This window comes from Phalangium opilio, unplaced genomic scaffold, assembly GCF_054372755.1.
Source record: "Phalangium opilio isolate 3A_F unplaced genomic scaffold, DU_Popi_V2 ptg000217l_1, whole genome shotgun sequence".
In the NCBI taxonomy this organism is placed as follows: domain Eukaryota; kingdom Metazoa; phylum Arthropoda; class Arachnida; order Opiliones; family Phalangiidae; genus Phalangium; species Phalangium opilio.
This window is the reverse complement of record NW_028324218.1, coordinates 13,191,311-13,215,476: the sequence shown is the minus strand read 5'-3', so window position 1 is coordinate 13,215,476 and position 24,166 is coordinate 13,191,311. Positions and strand designations below refer to the sequence as shown.

The following is a 24,166-nucleotide window of genomic DNA, read 5'->3' as shown; positions in this document are numbered from 1 at the left end:
ATCTCATCTCGAACTCAGAGGTGAAGGTATCATTGTTAGCCGCATTATCCATACTTATCGCTAATACCTTACAACACAATAAATGCAATCTCACATAATCACATTACTTTTAGTAATATTAACAGAACCATTACCTTTGACACTCCACGATCGTCAAGAAGTTTAAGAAACGCATCCGATAGGTTTCTTCCATCGTGTTTCCCGGGAAAGTGCATTAATCCCAAAAGAATTTCTCTGGGTTCCCAATTTTCGTCAATCCAGTGAGCTGTTACGCCAATAAAAGGCCATCCATTGTTCGATGTTCAACAATCGTGTGTGAACGATATTTGACCTTGAACGCTCTGTGTAAAAGAAAGATTTGCTTAGCATAATCATTGTCACAAATTGTGATATCAACGCACTACCTTCACTACGGTTCGAACATTCTCCGCTTCTGATACATAGGACAGCATTACATCGTTTTTAACTGATGTTGAGGAAGCTGGTATGATATCCTTTAGCAAATGGCTATTATGGGTTAGTTTACGAGTGAAGGCATTAAAACTCGGTTCTTCAACCATAGTAAATGGTTGGTTGGTTAAAACCATCCATTTAAGAAGTTCCTGTCTCGCACCGACCACCGAAAACTCCTGCAGACGTATCCAAAATATAAAAGCCTACTACAATTTTGTAACAATACTCTTACCTCAACGGGTGTATATAAGGGTACCGACTTGCGCGTGGTGTTTAAGAAGAAATCTCCCGGAAGTTTATCAAGGTGTTTATTAATTAGGTGTGCCTTCATATTTCCGGTACTTTGATTAGATTTTCCACCGTACACGTACTTCCCTCTAAGCAAATTAACGATAGATCGTTTATTTCTTATCAAAACTATATTAACATCCTAGTCCTATTCCAATTACCACATAACCGAGCTAAATTAATTTTTTAAAGAATAGATAGATGCTAGAACTAATTATATTATTTGAAGTTTAAAAACATTTAATGCTTACCTATCACAGTGCAAACATTTCGCATATTTCATTGATGTTATTATACCATCTAGTGCAGTCTTATCTTCGCTCACCATAACGTAATGTTTCCATATTACGCTTCTTGACCTTAGATCTTGGCATTCCATTACCGTACTGTTCGCCATTTCTTCGTCCATTAATTCTAATCACGAGGCGCTATTTGCTTATATAGTGCTTGACCTATATTTTTTATTATAATCCCGACGACGTTTTTCAGCGCGGAAATTACGCGTGTTGGTCTAAATATCGTAGGTGAAAATGGTAAATAGACCATTATTTGGCTTTAAAACATCCGATAGGAGAATACTATATAACTAATAAACGTATTGTAGTAATTTTGTCTAATGCGTATGTTGAGGGAATAACCCCCCACGATTGTCTTATTGTTGGTAAAGTAGAGGAGTGCTTAAACTCGATACATACACTTGGGTGATATGTGTCATGGCTTGGGGTATTTTGTCCTCAACATGAAATAGGGATCTTGTTTGGGGATTTTGTCCATCTTGGTTCATGGGGGTATTTCCCCGGGGGATTTTGTCCATCTTGGTTCATGGGGGTATTGCCCGGGGGATTTTGTCCATCTTGGTTCATGGGGGTATTGCCCGGGGGATTTTGTCCATCTTGGCTCATGGGGTATTATGTCGTACATTCTGAACAAGCACATGGCTGAGGATATACGTGTTTTCAATGTCTTATACAGAAGTTAAGGCATTATCAGATATCTGTCAGTTATCTGAAATATCCTTCGATCAGTTTAAGAAATTCAGATCACTATCGGATAAACAGTTATCTGGTGTTCTTTATGGTTCAGATACTTCTATCTGAATATATTTTATGCTATAATCAGATAATCTGATATCTGATATAATAAAAGTTTTCACTCGGATCAGGTAATATAACTGGTATCTGAGATGCTGTTGGAAGCACTAGTGAGATCGTACGGTGGCGGGTCTTCATAAGATGATAGACTGTATATATTATGAAAACAGCTAGGTGTATCATATTCAGGTGCATGGGAAGTAATGGAAGTAGAACCAGTGACTTCAGGGGTAGTTGGAGTAGCTTCAACGTTATGCAACTTGCGGTTATATTTAGGCTTCGGTTTCTTCATATCATGAGCTTTACTGTGGCATACTTTAGCGATATGACCCGTTTTCCTACAGTAGTCGCAAGTTACCGATTTGAATTTGCCATGGTCAGCCTCGTGATTATCGCCACATCGATAACAAGTGAACTTTCGAGTGGGCGCTTGTTTCTTTCGGGAAGAATTTGACTCGTTAGGTTTGAAATAATTCGTGTTACTTGCTTGATGTTGAAGTCCGCGAATTTCCAGGGTATTGTGCGTAGCGGCTTCCCCCGCTAAAGCCTGAGCAGTACCAGTGGTTAAGGTGAGCGTAGCATCAGCCAAAAGGCGTGGTTGAATCGCGTCATCGCGGAGGCCGCAAACCAAGCGATCACGGAGCATCGAGTCCAAGTGTGCCGAAATTACAGTGTTCCGAGAGACGACGAAGGTCGGCGATAAATGTGGCCACAGTCTCATGAGGGAGCTGATCCCGTTTGTGAAACTTGAAACGAGAAAGGATCTCGCTAGGGACAGGAGCAAAATGACCGGAGACCGTAGCGATTAAGTCGGTGTAGGACACGGCACTCGGAAGGGCCGGCGAATGGAGAGAGCGAATTATCGAATATAGGGCAGGCCCACAAACCGATAAAAATATGTCCCGTTTCTTTGCAGCATCAGTAATGGAATTCGCGGAGAACTATAAGTCCAAACGTTCCTGGTATTCAGGCCAAGACACGGAGGCATCGGGGCGAAATTCTTCTATATGGCCAAAAGTTGCCATCGTATTGCGCAACTCGAAGTAACACGTACCGTCAGAACAGTAACCACAAGAGGGGCCTACCGGAAAACGAGAACGGCGTAGGAAGGCCTAAGCCTCGGCTCGCGAGCGGTAGCGTGAAACGAAAAAAACGGACCCGCGAAGGAAAGAAAGACTCCGTCGCCAATGTTACGTTTCGTGTTTAGTAAAAGTCACAGGTACTTAATTAACGAACATACTTTAATACTGATTGAGTTACAAACAAAAGGTATTGAGAATGATTATTTCACGACTTAGAAAAACGTCTATGTAGCATAGTCTCTTCATTCGCTCTGTCACTCCACATCACTCTATCACGTGATGTTCCTCTTGGGGCGCCGCCTTGCGGTCAATACACAACAGTCGTGTAGAAATGATCCTAATATTCAACCAAAAGAACTACCTCAATCTGTTCAATTATCTATAATAAAATCGATTGAAAATGTTATTAAAGAAAGTGTGGACATGTGCGATAAACAAAACATACCGATCAAAAGAGTTTTTGCAAAACGAGGAACAAACAAGAAAGAAACCAGCAATAATCAACAGTTCAACTGTTCTTCAATTTAAATTTGCCTATCTAATGTTTGCGAAAACTCTGAAGACTGATTTTAAAAACGATTTACAAAACTGTGATCTTGGTGTTGATTTAATGTGGAAAGAAGGAGAGAAGATATTCAATTTCCTTGGACGTATGGTGTATGACTTTGTCATATTGCTTTGCAATGACGGAATGGAAGAGGATGCTTTTATTGATGAAGAATTGCCCTTAGTTCAGGTTGAAGTATCAACAAAAACAATTCCTGAAGAAACGGAACAACCACTGCCCAGTAAGTGTTCTAGTTTATTGGACAATAAAGATGAATATCATGATGTTGACCGTGTCTGCCCTGGCCCTGATGTGGAAGAGTTCGAGAAATCTGAACTAGAATTTGAACTTCCTCCAGATGATTATTTGACTGCCAATAGTAAAGCTGATAAGAAGTTAGCTTTCTGTGAAGATAACCTATTTTCATTATCTGGAATAAGAATGACAGACGAACTTCCTCAGTCCATTTATCGGCTTGGAGGCGGCTGTATGCGAGAAATTGTGAATGTCGCAAAACTTGCCAAAGATAACACTGCCATTAACACGTAAAGGGGAGAAAAAATAATCTGGATTCCTAGTTAAAAAGTCCTTTGAAAGGTTGATAAATCCAAACACCATAATTCTCATTAGGTCCCAGGTTTGCCAGCTGAGAAATCGTGTTTGTTTCGGGGCAGTAAAATTATATTCTGGATCTTCTTCTAGCAGTTGGCGAAACCAAACATCAAAATATTTAAACCCTTCCTTGATAGAGTCCAAACAGGAGGTATTTGTGGCTGAAACTTTCCCATGCGATAAGATTTTTTTAAAGTACGTTCACAGGGTAATTGCAGGATATCAAAACCGTGTAGAGCATTGTATGCTGCCTTACTTCTGCAGTAAATAGCCAAAGCAATTCTTAATGTTATTGCACTCCATCTGTTTGCCTTTTTCCCATTCCTACATTTAATTTGATCTTGAAAAAAGTCTTTTTCATCCAGAATTTGTTTACATTTGGAGTCTTTCTCCCAGGAATCTCTAAGTAACTCTCGGGTTCCCTCTGCCAACAATGGATCACTCAAAGTTGCCTCAAGTTCATTGGAAAGTTTGCCATTTATTATTTTTGTAATTTGTTCCATCTGAACAGAATGGCCAGGATTCAATGTTACTTCGTATTTTTTAAGTTTGGTCTGAAGCTTCATCATTTTACCCTCAAGTTTTTTTCTGGCCTGTTGTAAGCGTCCAAGTCTTAACTTCCTACTATCTGGAGATAATTTACCAATGCTGTAATTGCTTGTTATTCTTTGTCGTTTAATTTTTCTGGGTGTTTCTGCTAATTTTCTTTTGCGATGTACGAAGATGTAAAACCACACTCTTTACATTGTTTTAATCTGGAGTATTTTGATCTTTCTTCCTCTGTGGTTGATCGTTTGTAGTAAACGGTGCAGCGTTTAGACTGGTATCTTATCGAGGGATAAGATAAACTCACGAGGCTAGGTGGTAAAACCACACATCTGTTCTTCCATTTGGAGTACTACTATTTGTTTCAGTACTAACTTTTAATGGGATTTCTTTGATCTTATCCGGAAAATAGGGCTGTGTTTTAGCATCAGCGGTTTTAACATTGCTAATATTGTTCATAGATTTCTTGTTTATATTTGAATACTCATCTTGCAAATATAAGATTACACTGCGTCCTAACGTTTTTCTTCTTTACAGGAAGTTTCACATTAAAATTATACGCAAATGTTCCGGCCATATTATGATGCAAATGATTTAATAATTATAAATTCCAAAATCTCTTACTATCCTACTACCCAGGGCCCGATTCGCGCCTAAATCCTAGGCAGACGACAACTTCCGGGTCATCACGTTGAAATTGGTTCCAAATATTTTGGAGAGGGGGCGCTTTGTTAGTATGGGAACAGTTTTGAAATCTTCTTGCCAGTACAATCATGGATGAAGGATGCGCGTGAAAAACATTCGACGCTCTACAGGATGTGCAACTCCCTATACTAAAAAGTAGACTAGTCGATACTAGCGCCGCCTGGCTACCAGCGCTGGAAACCCTCGCGGGAAAAATAAAAAATACTTGACATAAGAAAAAAACACGCGCTAGTCGCTACCGTAAATGTTTTTCCTTAGCGTCGTCTGCTAGAAGCAAAACGGAGGGATTTTTTCTTATGTCCAGTATTTTTTATTTTTCCCGCGAGGGTTTCCAGCGCTGGTAGCCAGGCGGCGCTAGTATCGACTAGTCTACTTTTTAGTATAGGGAGTTGCACATCCTGTTGAGCGTCGAATGTTTTTCACGCGCATCCTTCGTCCATGCCTATAGGGTAGGATCGCCGACATGTGTCTTATTCCCTCAAACTTTGCCGCCCAGACGCTTGGCTTACAGGAGTGCGCCACACTCCCGGCTATCAATAATGATAATTTCATGTAAAAAAGCTGTTCCCTAATTTTAAGAAACATATTAGCTTATTTTTTAGCTGTTTTCTGAAAGAGATTTTTGCGCGCGAGCGAGTGAAAGTATCCTAGAGCTTCAAATTCAAGGTAATAATGTCAAAATATTAATCCAAGTCTCCATGACTAATGGACAGTTTAATATTTGACCTGCCTCTTTGATCGGCTACTTACATATTGGGTGAGGTCTGGAATCCCCTGGTCATTATCATATCGGCCATTTCAAACAGAGTGACAGCGTAAGGAGATAATTCTTCATCACTACAATAGGGACTTGGCAATTCATGCTTAACTCCGCCCCCAGCGCCATTATGGTATGTTTTTTTAACAGAATGAAAGCTACACAAGCCCCTCCTCCTGGTATGTTTTTTAGCACTAGTGGAAGGTAGCCTGACGTTGCATGACGTAGTACTGCCAAGTCCCTATTCTGAGGTTAATATCGCACTATAGTTTCTTGGAATGCCCTTCCTGTGTCTGTCACGTAAGCCCTCATTGTTGGACAATTTAAATTGTTATTACGTTGCCATCTCAATATTTAATTTGTACATTTAATTATTTAACTCACTTAATTGATTATTATAATAACCCTATGCATGACCAGTTTCCTAAGCCAAGCTGTGCGGCACACTGGCTTTAGCTTACACTGGCTCAGGAACAAAAAAAAAAACTGAATTAGTTGGACCCCTCTGTTTGCAAATCCTTGGGTGAACTGGAAAGACAACTGTTGTATGCTATTCTCATTTTTGCATGAATAGCCATCTCCTTTCAACGCTCAGTATCCACTATCGATTACATATGAATGAAAACATTATGCCCAAGTGCGGAAGGAATTTATAGAAACATGTCGCGACTTAATGATGAGCGTCCATTCAAATGCGATACTTGTGATTATCGTACAAATTTTCGGTCGAATTTAAAGAAACACGTCTTGACTCACAATGATGAGCGTCCTTTCAAATGCGATATTTGCGATTACCGCGCCCGAACACGTGATAAATTAAAGAGACATTTAACGACTCACAGTGATGAACGTCCGTTCAAATGCGATATTTGCGATTATCGTACCCGGTTTCGGTCGAATTTAAAGACACACGTCTCAACTCACAGCCATGAGCGTCTATTCAAATGCGATATTTGTGATTATCGTACTCATTTTCGGTCGAATTTAAACACACACGTCTCAACTCACAGTCATGAACGTCCTTTCAAATGCGATATTTGTCATTACCGCGCCCGAACTGGCTGGACTTTGAAGAACCACATCTTGTCTCACAGTGATGAGCGTCCGTTCAAATGCGATATTTGCGATTACCGCGCCCGAATTCGCGGGAATTTAAAGCAGCACGTTGCGTCTCACAGTCATGAACGTCCATTCAAATGCGATATTTGCGATTACCGTACCCGGATACGTGGGAGTTTAAAGACACATGTCGCGACTCACAGTGACGAGCGTCCTTTCAAGTGTTCTTTTTGTGATTTCGCAGCCAAGTCAAAGCAGAGTTTAAGAGCTCACATTGTTAGTCGTCATCCATCAAAATCTGGAGTTGAGCGAGAAATTAAGAAAACTGTCGCGTCCAAAGGGGAAAACAAATATGGTCCTTCAAAGTTTATTCGGAAATGCCGATTTTGTATGATAGTTTTCAAAAGTCGCGAGTCTTTAATTTCCCACGAAAATATTTGTCGAAGCATCAAGCGTGAACGTATTTATACCAAAGACAATTCTGAAAAGCCAAATCAGGGAAACATTGAATCGAATTTTCCAGATTCTAAAGATGTTCGGTCTGAAGGTAGATCAACTGCTGTTGGAGACTTTGTCGAAATTCATTCTGAATCAGATCCTGATGAACCCAGAAACGCAACAGAGTCGAATTGTACTCGTTCAGAACGTATCGGTTCCAACTTCAACCAAGGACTTTCTGAGCGTAAATTTAATACCATATGTTCAACCATAACCTCTTAGGAAATGAAGAAAGAAGCTGAACCCGTGTCGAATGATAATTTTAGTTCAGAGCTACACTTCAATTGTGTCAAATTGGAAAAAGAATCTGCAATGCCTCTTTCCGCTAACGAAGCGATTTATGGCCCATATTCTGAAGCAATGAGGCGGGAATTAAGTGTAAAATGGGAAGAACCAATTGATCACCTGAAGAAGGAGTTTGGTTTTCATAACAATGACGTTGTTGATCATGAAACTCAGTTTACCAATAAACAGTGTTCCATTATTTTGACCAAATTGGAAGATTCGGGGAATTATCATGGATGCTATTACATCAGAATGAAAGAAGCACCTTATCTTTACGAGGTGGTTAAAGTTAATTTGAATCCCGTCATTTAATCCATTTTGATGTATCGTAGTGTGGCTAAGAAGTCTTATGTCTGTTTTCCATTTAAGTAATCATTACAATTTCATGCTATCGTTTTATTGTAACAATACGCGCGCGTTTCTTACTTTGTTTTCAAATAAAGTTACTCGAATTGATGAATTGCTTACTTTAAGATTTAATTATTTTAGCATGATTTCGAAAACTCAAAAAAACAATATAGGTTTTAACCCGCAACAAATTGAAACAAAGCTGAAAATTTCAGATCTTATAGATTTTTGGGCGCTCTTTAACGTGGTGTGGTCTCCCACACTCTCCCATTGGAGGAATTTCCGCCATATTGGAAAATGGCGGACAAAATCGAGAAAACGTTTAATAACTCCGGTTCTACTTAACCGATTAACACGTAATTAGGCTTCAATTGTAGATCACCTTCATACACATAATTCACCTCTTAAGATAGTTTGTCCTACAACTAACCGGAAGTTCACAATCTGACCCTGAAGATTAGCCTCATATAAAAAATGGGGATTTAAAGCATTTATGGTTTCTATTTTCAGAATACGTTTCCAAAATTAAACATATAGTTCCTATTACTGACAAATTTTGTTTCTTTTCTGACAAGAGCTATAATGTATAGTACGGGAAAGGGTAAAACAGCCTTTGTACCATCATAAAACTTAATGTTTTAATATATACCATTGTTCGCCCAAACTTGTCAATACGGCTAAAGTTGAGTTAAAGCGTGTGAAACAAAGTTGACATAACCAAGTGTATACTTTAAATGAAGATTATGGAATTGAGCTTTTGAATTAGCTTCTCTTCCACCAACAAGTGCGGCCGCAAAGCAGCATTCAAGTAGTTTATCCCAAAGTTCAAACGTGGCTTGGAAGCAGCCTAAATGCTAGAGAATGGGGTTGGAGACAAGTAGGATCTGAACTGAAACCAATCGTTACCACTGCACAACCTGCTCCAGCTGAGCTTCTGCAGATGATCCCTCGTAAATGCAAGGAAGTCAGTGACTTAAAATGTGAAAACTGGTCCATTCAGTTCTTCAATTTGTAGACAATGCTAGGGAGTATCTTGTTCAAATGAACATAGAGATTTTGTGGCTCAACCTCAAGTAGAGGACTATGATTAATCTTAAGCTTAACCAATATTGATAAATATACTAATATACAATTGGTAAACCAAAATAAACCTCTCCGATACGAGACGCAATTAAGATGTTATTCTTAAAGAATTAAGAAAATGTAACTGATATTAATTATTTTAGACGTTAGTAGTTTAACGTAATTCTACTGAAGTCGTTTTAAGAAACTTAATTCCTAAAATAATTTTAAACATATAGCTATTGTTGACGTTTGAATTCTAGCGTATGCCTCTTTAACAATTTTTCGAAATTTTGGGTATATAAGGCGATTGATTCACAATAAATGATAAGAAATCCGCAATTGCATGAACCTTTGGTTGAAGCCCTACAATTGGGAGGCTAGACGTTTCTCGTAACCCTAGCCGATCGCCACGCACTTCTTGATCCTAACGTTGGGAGTAGAAGCCAAAAATTACTGTGAACACGTTTGCTCCGATTTGCCAACTGCGGACGCGGTGACCGACACACAGACAGACAGACACCCCCCCCCGCACACAAGTCCAGTATAATACCTCTCCGTGACGTCATCGTCACTTAAAGAGGTAAAAATATAATGGGAATAATATATTTTAGGTTTAAAACACTCTTTGCATTTATTTTGCTATTAACCGTTTCGAAATACTCAAAAATTAGATTTGCCTTACCTTCCGGGCTGGATTGTGAACTTCCGGTTAGTTGTAAACCAACATATCTTTAGGATGAATTATGTGTTGGAAAGTAATCTACAATTGAAGCCTAATAACTTGTTAATCGGGTTAGTAGAACCAGAGTTATTAAACTTTTTCTCGATTTTGGAAATGTATTCTGAACATGGAAACCATAAAATGCTTTAAATTCCCATTTTTATATGAGGCTAATATTCAGAGTCAGATTGTGAACTTCCGGTTAGTTGTAGGACAAAATATCTTAAGAAGTGAACTATGTGTTTTAAGATGATCTACAATTAAAGCCTAATTACGTGTTAATCGGTTAAGTAGAACCGGAGTTATTAAACGTTTTCTGGATTTTGTCCGCCATTTTCCAATATGGCGGAAATTCCTCCAATGGGAGAGTGTGGGAGACCACACCACGTTAAAGAGCGCCCAAAAATCTATAAGATCTGAAATTTTCAGCTTTGTTTCAATTTGTTGCGGGTTCCCTCTATTTTTGGGCTAAAATGACTGTACTATAATTCACGAACATTAACGGATGACCCCTTCTTTATTAAATAAATTCAATCTATTTCTCTATTATGAAAAAAACCTCGTATACATATTATCGTTCCATTGTACTGTGGCTAAATTTATAGCTAAATTGAACTATAATTTCACAAAGCAGTAAACAACAATTGTACACGAGTAATACTTTCATATAATATAACCCATATCGACATTTTTCCTGACTCATCGTAATTTCTTCGAAGTCAAATAGTACATATATGTAGAAAGCAATGACCAAAGTAACAAACTAACTTTATTTAAAGTCAAAAAAACAAAAATTGTGATCTTTCCAGTAAGGTGCCGAACGTTATACTAAAATTCTCTTTGAAAGATGTTTTGCTCGAAAAACCAGTCCTCTATTGTGTGTAAGAAGCCCCCGATTGACATTTACCCCCATTTTACAAAATATCCCCCGATAGGAAAGCAAGGCTTGGTATAGAATTAACTACAGGTACTTTTTGAATAATGAAAAATATGGCGTTTATAATAATAATGTAGCTGACCCTGCATTACAACGAATATGTTCGACTGAACAGTTAAACACTCCAATCACAACTTGAAAACGGTTTCCCTTAGGGAAAATGTCATAGAACAATTTCGACTCTATATTTTCCATAGAACCCACTGTACTGTACTTAGCACCCATTTTAGACTACCCTGTGTTATTTCCTACATTATCAGTAATTTATGAAAGATAATCTGTCCAAATATATTTTAATTTAAAATCGATTAACACTGAATTTTAGATTTCCCATAATAATACGACGTTACTTTAAATTAATTTAAAAAAAATAATTATAATAATAAAACACGAGCAGTTAACCACTAATAAAACCATATAAAAACATAACCTTGTCGAGAGGACTATCACTAACCACTAATTTACCTAAATATGTAACCATAGCTATTTATTGATAAGCAATTGCTGGTGTTAAAATCAAAATACTGAATATAGAAGCTTTACAAAGGGTTTTTGCCCACACTGTTATCTTTACCCTTGTAATCATCCGTGATTACAAGGTAAAAATATAAAAAAATATAAAAAACTCGGCCTTGAGTTTTTACCTCTCCGAGTGACGTATGTCACGGAGAGGTTCTGTAACGATCGTGTGTGTGTGTCTGTTGTTACACCCACGTGACCGCGTTCGCAGTTTCCAAATCGGAGCAAACGTGTTCACCATTTCACAGTCACGGAAATGGCTCCTCTACTTGAGTTCTCACACCACCATCTTCTGGTCTTTGTCCATCCCACACGGATACCAGCCTGTACTTACTGGCTTCTAATCACCCCCATCTCTCGGTCTTCGTCCATTCCACATGGACACCCATCTGTACATACTGGTATCTAATCACCACCATCTTCTGGTCTTCGTCCATCACACACGGACACCAGTCTGTGCATACTGGCTTCTAATCACCACCACCTTCTGGTCTTCGTCCATCCCACACGGACACCAGTCTGTACATACTGGCTTCTAATCACCACCATCTTCTTGTCTTTGTCCATCCCACTTGGACACCAGTCTGTACATACTGGCTTCTAAACACCACCATCTACTGGTCTTCCGTCTATTCCACATAGACACCAATCTGTCTCATTGGCTTCTAACTCCATCGTCATCGCTTAGTTTAAGACATTCGCGGCGATCAGCTAGGGTTACGAGAAACGTCTAGCCTCCCTATGGTGGGTTGTCCACCAAAGGTTTTCGCAATTGCGGTTGTTCTTGCTTTTAACTGTAGTTCGACACCCTTATATACTACCTATTTGAGTAAGGCAAAGCAACCGGCGTATGCTTCATTTCAAACGCCAATATTAGTCAAGTCTCTGAAGAATGTTTAATTGTTCTTTATCAAAACGATGTAACGCTCAATAAGGCGAACAACTAACGAAGAAAATATTTAATATTAATTATATTTATTTTAATATTTAAGATAATCTTGTTTCTCAACTCAAAATTAATACGGAAAGAGTTAAAAAGCAGTCTATGTTTTTGTCTGTGTGTGTCCGTCCATTGTTACACTAGTGCGTCGCGTTAGCAGTTAGCCTTGTGTTGATATGTTAAGAAATCATACAGAGCCTTAATATTCCCTTTTTCTATAATATAAAGTGAATATGTGGAAGTATTTTTCGTAATTATGAAGTATTTAGTACATTTGTAGCTTTAAAGCTCTGTTTCATTTTGATATTCCAAAGATTTTTTTTAATATTGTTATTTGAAATGGCTGTTTATATATTACTTAAGCTATACTACATTTGTATATAGAATAATCCTTGATTTAGTGATTTCATGAAGAAAACTAAGACCTAAACTCCGGCGGGTATGTCCAGTATTATCCGCAATAGGCTTAGTGAAACAAAGAGTAAATAATTGAGACTTGAGGTGAAGTAAACTTTGGGCTTTGATTATCGTGTCTGAAATGAAGAGACATTAACGGTTCAGAGTGAGCCGAAAGTTAATTACACCCTTAAATAATCAGGTTAAGATTTTATGATAGAAGAAAAGATCATGGTGGCAATTAGACTAGTAAAAGGGCTAATGGTAAATAGGTAGTAGCTACAGACGCGCATTGAGTATTAGTGCGTCTAGCTACAATTTAGCTCTGGTGTTATTTAATGTTAACATTCATGTTGGCAAACCAACAATAATTTTGAGGTGAGACGAGACAATAGTGTTTACACTGCAAACCAGTTGTGAATGTAGCTATCAGAATATACGGTAAACAGCTGAAGCGTAGACTTCATTTTCTGTTCTTTTCCCCATTGACTGATTTCCATGTGTGCAAGATTTATCCTTATTGGATGTAAAATGTCGTCTGCTTTTCTGTATATTCGCTATGCTTGGAATACTTTTTCAATATTTCGTAAATTTTTACTTCAAAAAAAGAGAAATAATTCCATATCTAGGTAAATAAGTTTGTAGTAGTAGACATCTTGAATCGGAGAGGTAATATTTTGGTTTTCCCAACTTGTTATCTTTAACACCAATTGCTCAAATAAGTGTTAACAGAAGTCCATTAAATTAGCCTAGGAAGTAACCAAAAGCGGGGTTTGGGACTCCCCTCTCTTGTGTAGCAATACTGAAGAAGGGCGACACATTCGCCACCTCGCGGTAATGTTTCTCAGATCTCCGGTTTAGGTGCCCTATAGAGAGAGAAAAATCTATTGGCCGAAAACGTCCCCTTCCACTGTAAAACCGAGCTTTCTTTAGCATAGGAGAAGGGATGGGGGTGTGAATTTTGGAACAGTCAAGGTCATTCAGTTTTTTTATGACTCTTCATAATAGGGCCGTGCAGACTATTCGTTACTATTTGGTCGGACCAAATAATTTGGTCAAAATTGGCGTTTACTATTCGCACCGACGAATCGAATAATGATTTTCAAAATTTTAGAATAGCAAATAATGAGCTTCGAAAAACCGACTATTCTATAGCGGATAAAACAATTTGAAAGTGAATGTTTTTAACAGTCTATTGACCAAATTATTTGGTATTCGCAACCAGTTTTTGAATTTTTCTGTTGATTTTGTGAATTTGAGGGCGCTGTCATAGAGATACAAACATAAATGTTATGCTCCTATCCCTATGGGCGCTGTGATAGAGTCCGCTGGACCGTGGCCTCATAGATGACGCGACTCGGCAGACACAGCCTTAAAATTCTGACGTGGCTACTGTTAAGTATTACCCGCGTTCACCGAGTCGCGTGATCTAGGAGGCTATAGCTGGAATCAGCCACTCAGTCTTTAGAAGTTCATAGACAAGGATAAATCATTATCGCTAACTATATTGAACTTCCTAATAATATGTCACTATAGTATACCTATTAAAAAATATAGTATCATGGAAGAGGTCATACATTGCAAAGCGAGTAGGGATATATTGACAACTAATCTAATTTTGATTAAAATAAAACCTTTGATTCGTTCAAAAATAAGTTTTCAGCTGTTCAAAAGTACCTTTCCGTGTCATATTATTTATAAATTTGAAATTTCTTAGAATAGTTTTATAGAAATTTAAATTTGGTCGAATTTTTGAACTTCACACTATTTGGTCAAATTATTTGGTCATTTTCCTATTCCGACCCGAGAGATGGCTCCCAAAAACAGTGCTATTTGGTATTCGACGAATACCTTAAAAAGTACTATTCGCACAGCCCTACTTCATAAACCTATTGAATAAAATATATTTAAAGGGATGGTGAAGTAGAAAATCAAGTGATTTTTTATCGATTCTCCTACTAATTACAAGACCAGTCTGCATAATCAAACATTCAGGAAATACTTCCGAATGATTTTAAAATTCAAATTAGGTTCAGATTTAAAGGAGAATTTTAAATAAGGACGTCCGACCAATCGCGTAACCCCCTGCGTTTTTATAATTAGTAGAAGAATCGATATAAAAACCACTTGATATTCTACTTCACCCTCCCTTTAACAACTGTGGCCGTTCCTTTTTTAATTTTTTAAAAGGCAAGCAATCTACCCTTTAGAGAGCCTGCGTTCATGGGCTGAAGAAGTCACGCCCCGCTCACCTCAAGAAAGACTTCCTAGAGAGGAGCTCGAGATTTCTAACTGTGTTTGGAAAGGGGGAAAAATTTAACCCCCTATCCATGGAGTTAGAAGAAGTTTTTATCCCAGCAGAGACGTACGCTATACCAGCCATTGTATTTGTTCACTTCCTAGGCTAATTTAATGGACTTCTGGTGTAACTTATATGCTTTAAATAAACAACAATGGACGTGATCTCCGTGGTATTTACAATTTAAATTGGGGCTTTTTGTGCAATTCTTTAATTTGGGATAAAGCAAAGACTCGGCGTTTTCCACGTCAACCCCGAGGTATTTCGAGAGTATAGTCGACTTTTCAAGTCCCTAAATAATAGTGAACTTAAGGTTTTCTATTGTGATTTAAGTGTGTTTTATTGTAATTTAAGTGTATTCTACATGTTTTATTGTAGTTCTAATGAACTTTAGTGTGTTTATGTGTGTTTTATTATATCCCATCCCATAGCAGCAAATTTTTCAATTCGTCTTAAGTTGTTTCGTTAATTTAAGTGTGTTTTATTGTAATTAGTTTTTAGTGTATTATAGTGTGTTTTATTGTAATTAGTTTTTAGTGTATTATAGTGTGTTTTGTTGTAATTTAAGTTTTCTATTGCGATTTAAGTGTGTTTTATTGTAATTTAAGTGTATTCTACATGTTTTATTGTAGTTCTAATGAACTTTAGTGTGTTTATGTGTGTTTTATTATAGTTTCAGTGTATTTTAAGTATGTTTTATTGTAGTGTTAGTGTGTTTTATTACAGTTTTAGTGTTTTTTAGTGCGCTTTATTGTAGTTTTAGTGTATTTTGTAGTAATTTAATTGTATTTTGTTGTAATTTAGTTGTGTTTTGTTGCGTAGATTTCATTTCAAGAATGAAACATTTGAAACGTGTCAAGTTATATTTATTTTTCTAATAGCATTTTCTTCGCTGTACAAACAATGTTACTTATCATGAGTTCACAGAAATTCGATTCTAGGAAAGATTTTTCGGAATACTTTGAGTAAATACCCGAATAATTTAACTTATCAACAGCATCTAAAAAATGTGATTCAATTCTTTCTTCCCAATCCATCATTATACAATCGTGTTGAATCTGGGATGGGTGATCTATTTCGCATCCGTGACATTTATTTTTAATAAAATTAGAAAGTTGATTTTTCACCTCCTCTCTAATAAGTGTGTAAACACGTTTTACTTCATTGTGACATACCATAACATCGTCATAGATTTCAATAAGTTTTTTCCATGAGGAATTGGCTATACTAATTCCTTCTTTACCGGGGTATAACGTTCCGTAAAACACCCCATGTCCGCGATACATCTGTCGTATGTCTAACACTTTCCAGTTTCGATAATATGAAAGTTCAATTCGTCTTGTCTCCAATTCATCAAAATACCGCGGGGAACATTCAGAGGAATCGGTATCAAAGAACGTTGTAATATCTTCCCTCATTGTTGAAATTCTTCTTGGGTTAGATTTATACCACTTCTACCATCTATAGTCCCAAGACGAATTTTACAATCCTGCACAGCAACACCTTTAGTCCCAGATATGGGAAACACTTTCAGGTCATTCCTAAAAGAAAACTTAGATTAAACAAATATGAATCAAGATATTCTTTACTTACATTGGGGGGGGGGGGAACAAAACTACGGTAGACATTCTGTCGAATAGGGAAAAGAGACACTATATCTACTTACATTCTTGCGGTAATCTTCAAGTGATGATGGGTCGAGAACTTGTGGTTTGCTAAATCTAAATCGGATCTTTTTATACCTCTCAATGTACTTGAAACGCTTTAAAATTAATTACAAGTGTCTGTAAATATGTGATGTAGGTTATAAGTGTTTGTATATACGCGATGTAGGTTATAAGTGTTTGTAGATAGTTGACGTAGGTTATAAGTGTTTGTAAATAGGTGACGTAGGTTATAAGTGTTTGTAGATAAGTGACGTAGGTTATAAGTGTTTGTAAATAGGTAACGTAAGAGCTGCAGGCTGCAGGCCTGCAGTGCGCCAGAACTGTCAAAATTCCTCTACTAATATTTCTAACCTAACTTAACCAACCCAAACCTAACCTAACATAACAGTAATGTTTTGGAAAAGGCATATTATTTGAGAAGTCAAAAAGCTAAACATCAATATTTTGGAAAAGGCGTACCATAGTTAAATGATTTATAAAATATTATTAACCTAACTTAACCAAACCAAACCAAACCGAGCATAAGTCCTCAAGCCCTGAATAACCACAAACCAGGTATTAAAATAAACGTTTAGATATGGGTACACAATAATTCCTACGAACTGTATGCATTCCTAGTTTTATACTTAAATTTAGCATAATTGGGTGGAGTTACAACATATTTGCTGCTCTGTTGAGAGAAAACTCTAACTGCACTCGTTTATTCATGAAATAATGTATATAAATTCACTATATCCTCTCTCGTGTTCCCGCAAAGCTCTACTCTTACATGTTAGAACTATACCACTGTACAACCCTGGAGAGTTCCAGAACAAATACTCGTTTAAATTTATAATAGGAGTAATTTTAATTTTAATTGGGATTAATTTGAAAATAACGCTGAAAAGACTCTCTTCAATATTTAAAATTGGTAAATATTAAAAAGAAAAATAATTGACTGATTGACCACGAATTTATAACATGTCCTTTCATAATGATAATCAAAAAACAAAACTAAGGTAGGTATGACGTCATAGAGTTGGGCTATCGTTATTGGACCAAGAAAACTCAATTTCCTATCCTGTCCTAATTTGTAATTACGAAATGAAGGTCATTCCTTTTGCCCTTCTTGAATTAAATCAAAGATTCTGGTCGGAATATACCTTGGGAACTAAATTGGACGTTTCTCTCAGTAACGTGCGGTCAATTACTTGGTCATTCCGTCCAGAAAGAAAAGGTAATTTCCTGCCATTATAGTCACGTGGTATTCCTAACGAGAACCAATTAGATTTTGGGCCTTAATCTTCTACCAAATCATGCAGTTTAAAGGGATACTTCAAGGATATAATTTTTCCCTATTTTTTTTAATTGAAAGAGCGTTTAAAATAATCAATATTAGCAGAAGTAATATAAGAAACCTCCCTACGGGAGGGAAGTATACAAGACGCCATAGTCGTAACGTTAAAACACGCGAGACATCCTCGAACCGCCAAATACCATATTCAGACACTATTGCGCATGGACAAGGTACGGTAGATCTTAGTCCTTTGATATGGTCGTTGGAAAGGGAAAGAGGAAAAAGAGCTGTGTAGTCTGCTAAGCCGTCTGTCGTAAGAAATAGAGGATTCCTATTCTTACTAATAAATATTCACAAACGGTTATTTCGAAAAGAAAATCTAGTTTTTTGTGAAGCCAAGAGGGTGAAAATGATGAATACAAGAATACAATTTCGAGATAGATAATAACACCATTTTAAAATATATCTATGCACAGTGTTAGGCATATACCTTGGCAAGGTAAGGGTTTAATTCAAATTTTATGCAAAGACCTATGAAAATCCTATAATCTAGTCACTCCCTGAATATTAAAGATTGATTATCATCAAAATCTAAAAATGCAGCATGAATTACTTATTTGGAAATGCTTAAAATTGCAATGAGTCTGTGAGATTCACTAACTTAAGCAGCCGACGCAATCGCGAGATCAGAGAATGTATTCCTACGCTCTACGCGCCGCGGCCCCATTTTTTGTAACTTTGTTTACGACCGTATAAGTGCGCGGGGACATTCGCGGTACGAGGATGTATCGGCAAAAGTTCGCCTTTGTACACTTTCCTCCCGTAGGGAGGTTCTTATATTACTTTTGATATTAGTAATTGGAAGCATGTTTTTATCTACAATATTAAAGAAGTTACGAGCAATTAAGTTAAATTCGTAATGGATGGCACTACGCGTTAGGCTTTCCCGCGAGGCACTGACTGGGGAGTATCTCTATTGGACGAAAACGTCAGGTGGTCCTAGGCGACGCATCCAATAGAGGTACTCCAGAGTCAGTGCTTCACGGAGAACCCTAAGCCGTGGTGTCCAACTTAATTGCTCCTAACTTCTTTAATAATGTAGATAGAAACATGATTCCAATTGATAATATCAGAAGGGGATTATATACTTCTGATAATATTTATTATTTTATACGCTTTTTCAATTAAAAAAGGAAAAAAAACTTCTAGACCCCCACCCCATAAGTGTCCCTTTAATTTAGTAAAAAATATTTCTTGAAAAAAAAAAATTATAATAAAAAAAATACATTTGGAGAATTTATTATAAGAAGTAATAAAGTTGCTATGGTAGGCCTAACCGAAACCAATTTTAAAATTCTCAATTTCAGAAAAGTTTTGCAGTAAATGGCATGAAATAATCGGTTCTTGAGGTTAATATTGAACTAAGGTTAAAATTGCGAAAATGCACGGCACATTTAAATTTTAGTTTTCAAAAATCAAAGTTAATATTGAAAACTTTTAACTTTATATTAAATCTCGTGAAGTTTTAATGTTCAATAATGAAATTTTGGAATTTAAACCTCAATTTTACGATTTTTTTCTTGAAAATATTTTCATTTATTATAGAAAGATGCGTTCTAAAGGGGCTAGAGAGATCCCCCCCCGTTTCTTAAGTTTAGCCGCGCTTCAGGGTTGCCAATCATTTGTTATTAGGTTTGGGACTGAATTGAATCAGAATACTTCAAGCTTAATTCATTTTATTTGGGACAAAAGTAGATTAACTTTTTGGTTTAGAGTTACTAGGTTTTTGCTGTTAGCCCGATCTTTCTACCAGTTGTTCAAAGCTGAGAGAGAGCGCGCTAGTTTTACTAGGGTTGGCGCATGCGTACACTGAGGGTAGTTGTGAGCGGTAGAAAGGAGAGCTTGGTATCACCTGTACAATATAGTACAGTACCTCTAGTTCAAATAATGATGCACATTTAATTTGAAAATATTCTTATTAAAATCTGTATTATTTCGATATATTTACTATGATAAAAATTAAAATAAATTTATTATTATTATTAGGGACTTTTATTATAGTATTTAATTTTATTGAAACGCTAGGGATATCTGTTGTATTTATGTATTTATTTATTTATTTGTTTGTTTATTTATAAGAGAAAACAAAGTAAAGGGTTATAATGTACTCGGTTCTAAAGTTCATTTCGTGTTCCAACCGATATTGGTATTAGGTGAGCATTGACATGTACCGCAAGTGTCCAATTCAGGGTAACAAGTCCCTGGATTGGCCGAAGTGCAGGTGACCATTCCATCGCCACATGCAGGGAAAGTAGGGACGCATTGGTCATCTATTGGGAGGCTTGTATCACATGCTAAAATAAATAAATGGGTAAATTAATTAGTATTTAAATAAATAAGTGGGTAAATAAATATATAAATAGAAATGAATGGGTAAATAAATATATAAATAGAAATAAATGGGTAAATAAATAAATAGAAATAAATGGGTAAATAAATAAATAAATAAATAAATAGAAATAAATGGGTAAATAAATAAATAGAAATAAATGGGTAAATAAATAAGTTAGTTCAGATTAAGTTCCAACGGAAAATATTTCTTAATTAATAAAACCAAGTATTTTACTTACTTATTGGATAATTAACGAGTTCACGATTAATCTGCGAAGACACTATTACAATTAAAACATTAATTAATATTAATTTAACTGCAATCATATTTAAGTTGATATATTTCTGCTTAATCGAACCGTCTACCAAAAATGCAGATCAAAATCTAAATTTTCCATTTAGTTATTTGAGCTTTATATACATAGAAAAAAGATATATTATTGAAATGACAATTAAAATTATTTCCTGGCATTAAAAGTCGTGAAATAACAGGTAGAGTTTGACCTTTATCAATAGTGTCAACCGATATTGGGAATTTGTATAAAATGACATTGAATATGAGTTACGCACTTCCTGTGAATGAAAGGGAAGAATTTTTTCGCCTTGAATTAAAATTAGCATCAAAATAAATATTTAAGATAATCATAGATTATCTATAGTAAATACAATACAAAACAAAGCAAACAAGACGTCACAGAGTTGTATAGGACAATCTTTCTATTTTTAGGTATAAGAAAGTCTAGGTATTGATCTATAGCAAAACAAATTACATCCTAAACTAGTACTAATTAACAAACAAATGTTACCAGTACCCTGTGGTCTCCACAAATTAAATTGAACGTTTTCTCTGTAGGTAGCGGTCAATGTTACGGACAACTCCGTCCAAATACAAAAACACAAAAGGTAATTTCCCGCCCTTACAATCACGTGATGCTCCCAGCTACAAGCAATTAGGTTACTAGAAAGTTTGAATTAGGCTTAACAATCTTCTTTTTAAAGTGTTAGTGCCACGTTTTTTGAAGTGGCTAATTTTCGTTTTAAAACATCAATTGGGTTATAATAACAGTAGCTCCAAAGTAAAAAGTCTCATAGAAATTTATTCATTTTGTAATATGAAAAAGAAAATTGATATTTCACATACCTCATTAAGACGGAATAAATTAATCAAAAATGTCTTGATTAGAATCAAGACCTAAAAAGTATCGATAAGACTGAGGTTATCACTTGTCTGAAGGATCAGATATTAGTTTTTCTTTTTAATTGAAACTTAAATGCATGCTTAAGAAAAAACAACGTTCCATTACCGTTTTCCGTTGAAATAAATTATTTTACTGGTAATCAATTTCAAAAATTTACTTATCTCGGCTTTTCGACCACAATTCCATTCCCCGAAAACATTTTATCATTACATTAATTACATTTGGGAGAGTACGTGTATGGGTTTGCGTTTTAAAAGGTTCCTAAAGACGTTACATCCCCATTCGTGACCGGCACGCTTCGCAGTGGAACATTTTAATTATTCTAAAACCAATGGCGCCAAATCCAATAGGGACAGTAAGATTTTTACTCGCGGTTTTGCAAAATGATGTAATATCAAGTGTACTTTAGTAAACCGTCGCATTGTTCTTTCTCATAGCTCAGGGCATGATCAGTGTTACTGCCCAATTTCTCTCTCTCTAGTTTCTAACAATGGTTAGAGACTATTTTGATATGGCACGGCACAACATTACATACATTTTAAAATTCTGAGTAGCACAAAAGGAAAAAGAATCCATTTTTTTATATTTTGGTTTGAAATAAATAAACTCATGATAGTAGTAGGGAATGGCACCGGTAATGAGCAGCAGAAAGGGTGGAAAGGTTGCTTCAAGTTAGCAGAGGGACATAGTAGTGAAAATAGTAATCTTGAATTTTGTTCATTCAAACCTTATTATATCATGAAAAATTCAAGTGAGGAGGCGGCACTACCTAGAAAGATTGATTTTGGCAGATAACAGCGAAAAAATTATGTTCTACACACATTGGGACTATGGGAGAGTTTCAGGGCCGCAGGTCGCACATGATGAAATTTCAACTCCAGATTACATCAATTCTATCTGGTCGTACTAGTCGCAGGTTAAGCTATAGTTTGCTCAGGTCAAGTAAGTCTCGAAAGGGTTATATAGTGCTTGCAACTTTTAAAAGGTTGTTATCATGGCTAAACAGACCGCTATTACAGTTTTTTATTCTTTAATGGACAATTTTGGCACGTTATCTCTCAAAACTAATTAATGTAATGATAAAATATTTTCGGGGAATGGAATTGTGGTCGAAAAGCCGAGATAAGTAAATTTTTGAAATTGATTACCAGAAAAATAATTTATTTCAACGGAAAACGGTAATGGAACGTTTTTTTTTCTTAAGCATGCATTTAAGTTTCAATTAAAAAGAAAAATTAATATCTGATCCTTCAGACAAGTGATAACCTCAGTCTTATCGATACTTTTTAGGTCTTGATTCTAATCAAGACATTTTTGATTAATATCTGTTCCTTCAGTCTTCATTTTAATTAAGAATGTTAAGAAACGGTTTTACATTTTCAAAATCTGCACTAAGCAGAAACATATATAAAGGGGACCATAACTTTAGCTCAATCAGATATTTATTTATAATGATACTTCAAAAATAAAACGTAAATCATTAAAAGTTTGTATTCTTATTGTAATTAGAATAATACATTTTTTGCAATCATTTATTGAAACGCGAGGCGCCCCCTTAAAAAATTTCAGAAATAGGACCAAATTGACAATTTTAGAAAATTTTTAAAAATGCTGATTTATGTCCGTTTAACATTTAGCTCAAAATTGTCATAAGTCTAAAATGAAATTCGGATATCCTTAAAACTTCACAAAGACGATCCGAGATTGTCAATTTCAAACTTTTTTGTAGCATAAACTAGCGTCTTTTTGATTTTAAGCTTAAAATCTTAAACAAAATATAGTCAGGGCTACCCTAAAAGTTCACAAAGATGATCCAAGATTGTTAATGCGCCTAAAAAGTGCCATCTTCAAAATATGTAGCCGGGGAAAAGAGAGCGTGATCGAGTGGGCTATGCTAGTGGTTGGAAGTCGCGGGGGTTGGGACAGGGATAAGGGAGTTGAGATGGATTGGAAATGATATGATGGGCGACCTGCGGCACCGTATCTCTCCCAATGTACCTCGCGCACGCCCCTACTCTTCGGTAGGCGATTGCTAAGTGCTGCCGTGTAGCCCCATTTTATTTGTATGAGAACTAGCTTCTATTTTTAAGATAGAGGGAGAGCCCTTTACAATTTCGTCCAGTACGCTGAGGATGCTGGGAGGACTATGGTGCCGTAGGTGGGGGTACACAGGCAACGCTATAGGTATGGGGGTTTCCACTCCATTCCTCTCTCCTTCAAGGTTGGGACTCCAGGCATAGCCGACTCCACGCACTCGACAACGCAAAGCAACTCGCGCCAGCGTGGGAAATAAGGCGGTGACACAGGGCAAATGACCAGTTTAAAAATTGTCTGGTCCAGTTCAAAAATTAAATCGGAGAGGGGGTCAGTGGTCCACGAGACTACTAACAAAGTTCAAGGGTAACCAGACCCCACACATTAAAATTCTAATATTTTAATTCTCCACTTGTTTAGTTTAGCAGACGACGTGCTCTGGTCAATGGTC

The 24,166-nt window shown here is 36.5% G+C and overlaps 5 protein-coding genes across 12 annotated transcripts; 1 reads left to right on the top strand and 4 right to left on the bottom strand.

Annotated features, from left to right (window-relative positions):
* Positions 1–74: 74 nt before the first annotated feature.
* LOC149616684 (uncharacterized) lies at positions 75–1,860 on the bottom strand. The gene is made up of 4 exons (XM_089856797.1): positions 993–1,860; positions 686–830; positions 405–629; positions 75–341 (listed from the first exon to the last, which is right to left on the bottom strand). The coding sequence occupies exons 1-4, from the start codon at positions 1,148–1,150 to the stop codon at positions 303–305; spliced, it is 567 nt and encodes a 188-aa protein (XP_089712923.1). The 5' UTR covers positions 1,151–1,860; the 3' UTR covers positions 75–302.
* Positions 1,580–2,913, bottom strand: LOC149616683 (uncharacterized). The gene has a single exon (XM_089856796.1). It carries the CDS (start codon positions 2,551–2,553, stop codon positions 1,900–1,902), a length of 654 nt encoding a protein of 217 aa, XP_089712922.1. The 5' UTR covers positions 2,554–2,913; the 3' UTR covers positions 1,580–1,899.
* Positions 2,914–3,052: 139 nt separating this feature from the next.
* On the bottom strand, positions 3,053–4,642 carry LOC149616682 (uncharacterized). Of its 2 annotated transcripts, XR_016375941.1 has the most exons (3): positions 4,330–4,642; positions 3,499–4,240; positions 3,053–3,293 (listed from the first exon to the last, which is right to left on the bottom strand). XR_016375941.1 is itself a non-coding variant. In XM_089856795.1 (2 exons), exons 1-2 carry the CDS (start codon positions 4,640–4,642, stop codon positions 3,888–3,890), a joined length of 666 nt encoding a protein of 221 aa, XP_089712921.1. In that variant the 3' UTR covers positions 3,053–3,887. The 2 variants fall into 2 exon arrangements, 1 of the variants encoding a protein (XP_089712921.1); XM_089856795.1 differs by having other exon boundaries at positions 3,053–4,240.
* Positions 4,643–5,937: 1,295 nt separating this feature from the next.
* Positions 5,938–8,383, top strand: LOC149616681 (uncharacterized). 7 transcript variants are annotated; one of them, XM_089856467.1, is made up of 2 exons: positions 5,938–5,990; positions 6,656–8,383. In XM_089856467.1, exon 2 carries the CDS (start codon positions 6,700–6,702, stop codon positions 7,858–7,860), a length of 1,161 nt encoding a protein of 386 aa, XP_089712593.1. In that variant the 5' UTR covers positions 5,938–5,990; positions 6,656–6,699; the 3' UTR covers positions 7,861–8,383. The 7 variants fall into 7 exon arrangements, with proteins under 7 accessions (XP_089712593.1, XP_089712592.1, XP_089712591.1 ...); XM_089856466.1 differs by having other exon boundaries at positions 5,957–6,139; XM_089856465.1 differs by having other exon boundaries at positions 5,957–6,139; positions 6,502–8,383.
* A 7,622-nt stretch (positions 8,384–16,005) lies between these two features.
* Positions 16,006–16,844, bottom strand: LOC149616680 (uncharacterized). Its single transcript, XM_089857156.1, has 2 exons — positions 16,815–16,844; positions 16,006–16,689 (listed from the first exon to the last, which is right to left on the bottom strand). Exon 2 carries the CDS (start codon positions 16,564–16,566, stop codon positions 16,015–16,017), a length of 552 nt encoding a protein of 183 aa, XP_089713282.1. The 5' UTR covers positions 16,567–16,689; positions 16,815–16,844; the 3' UTR covers positions 16,006–16,014.
* Positions 16,845–24,166: the final 7,322 nt, after the last annotated feature.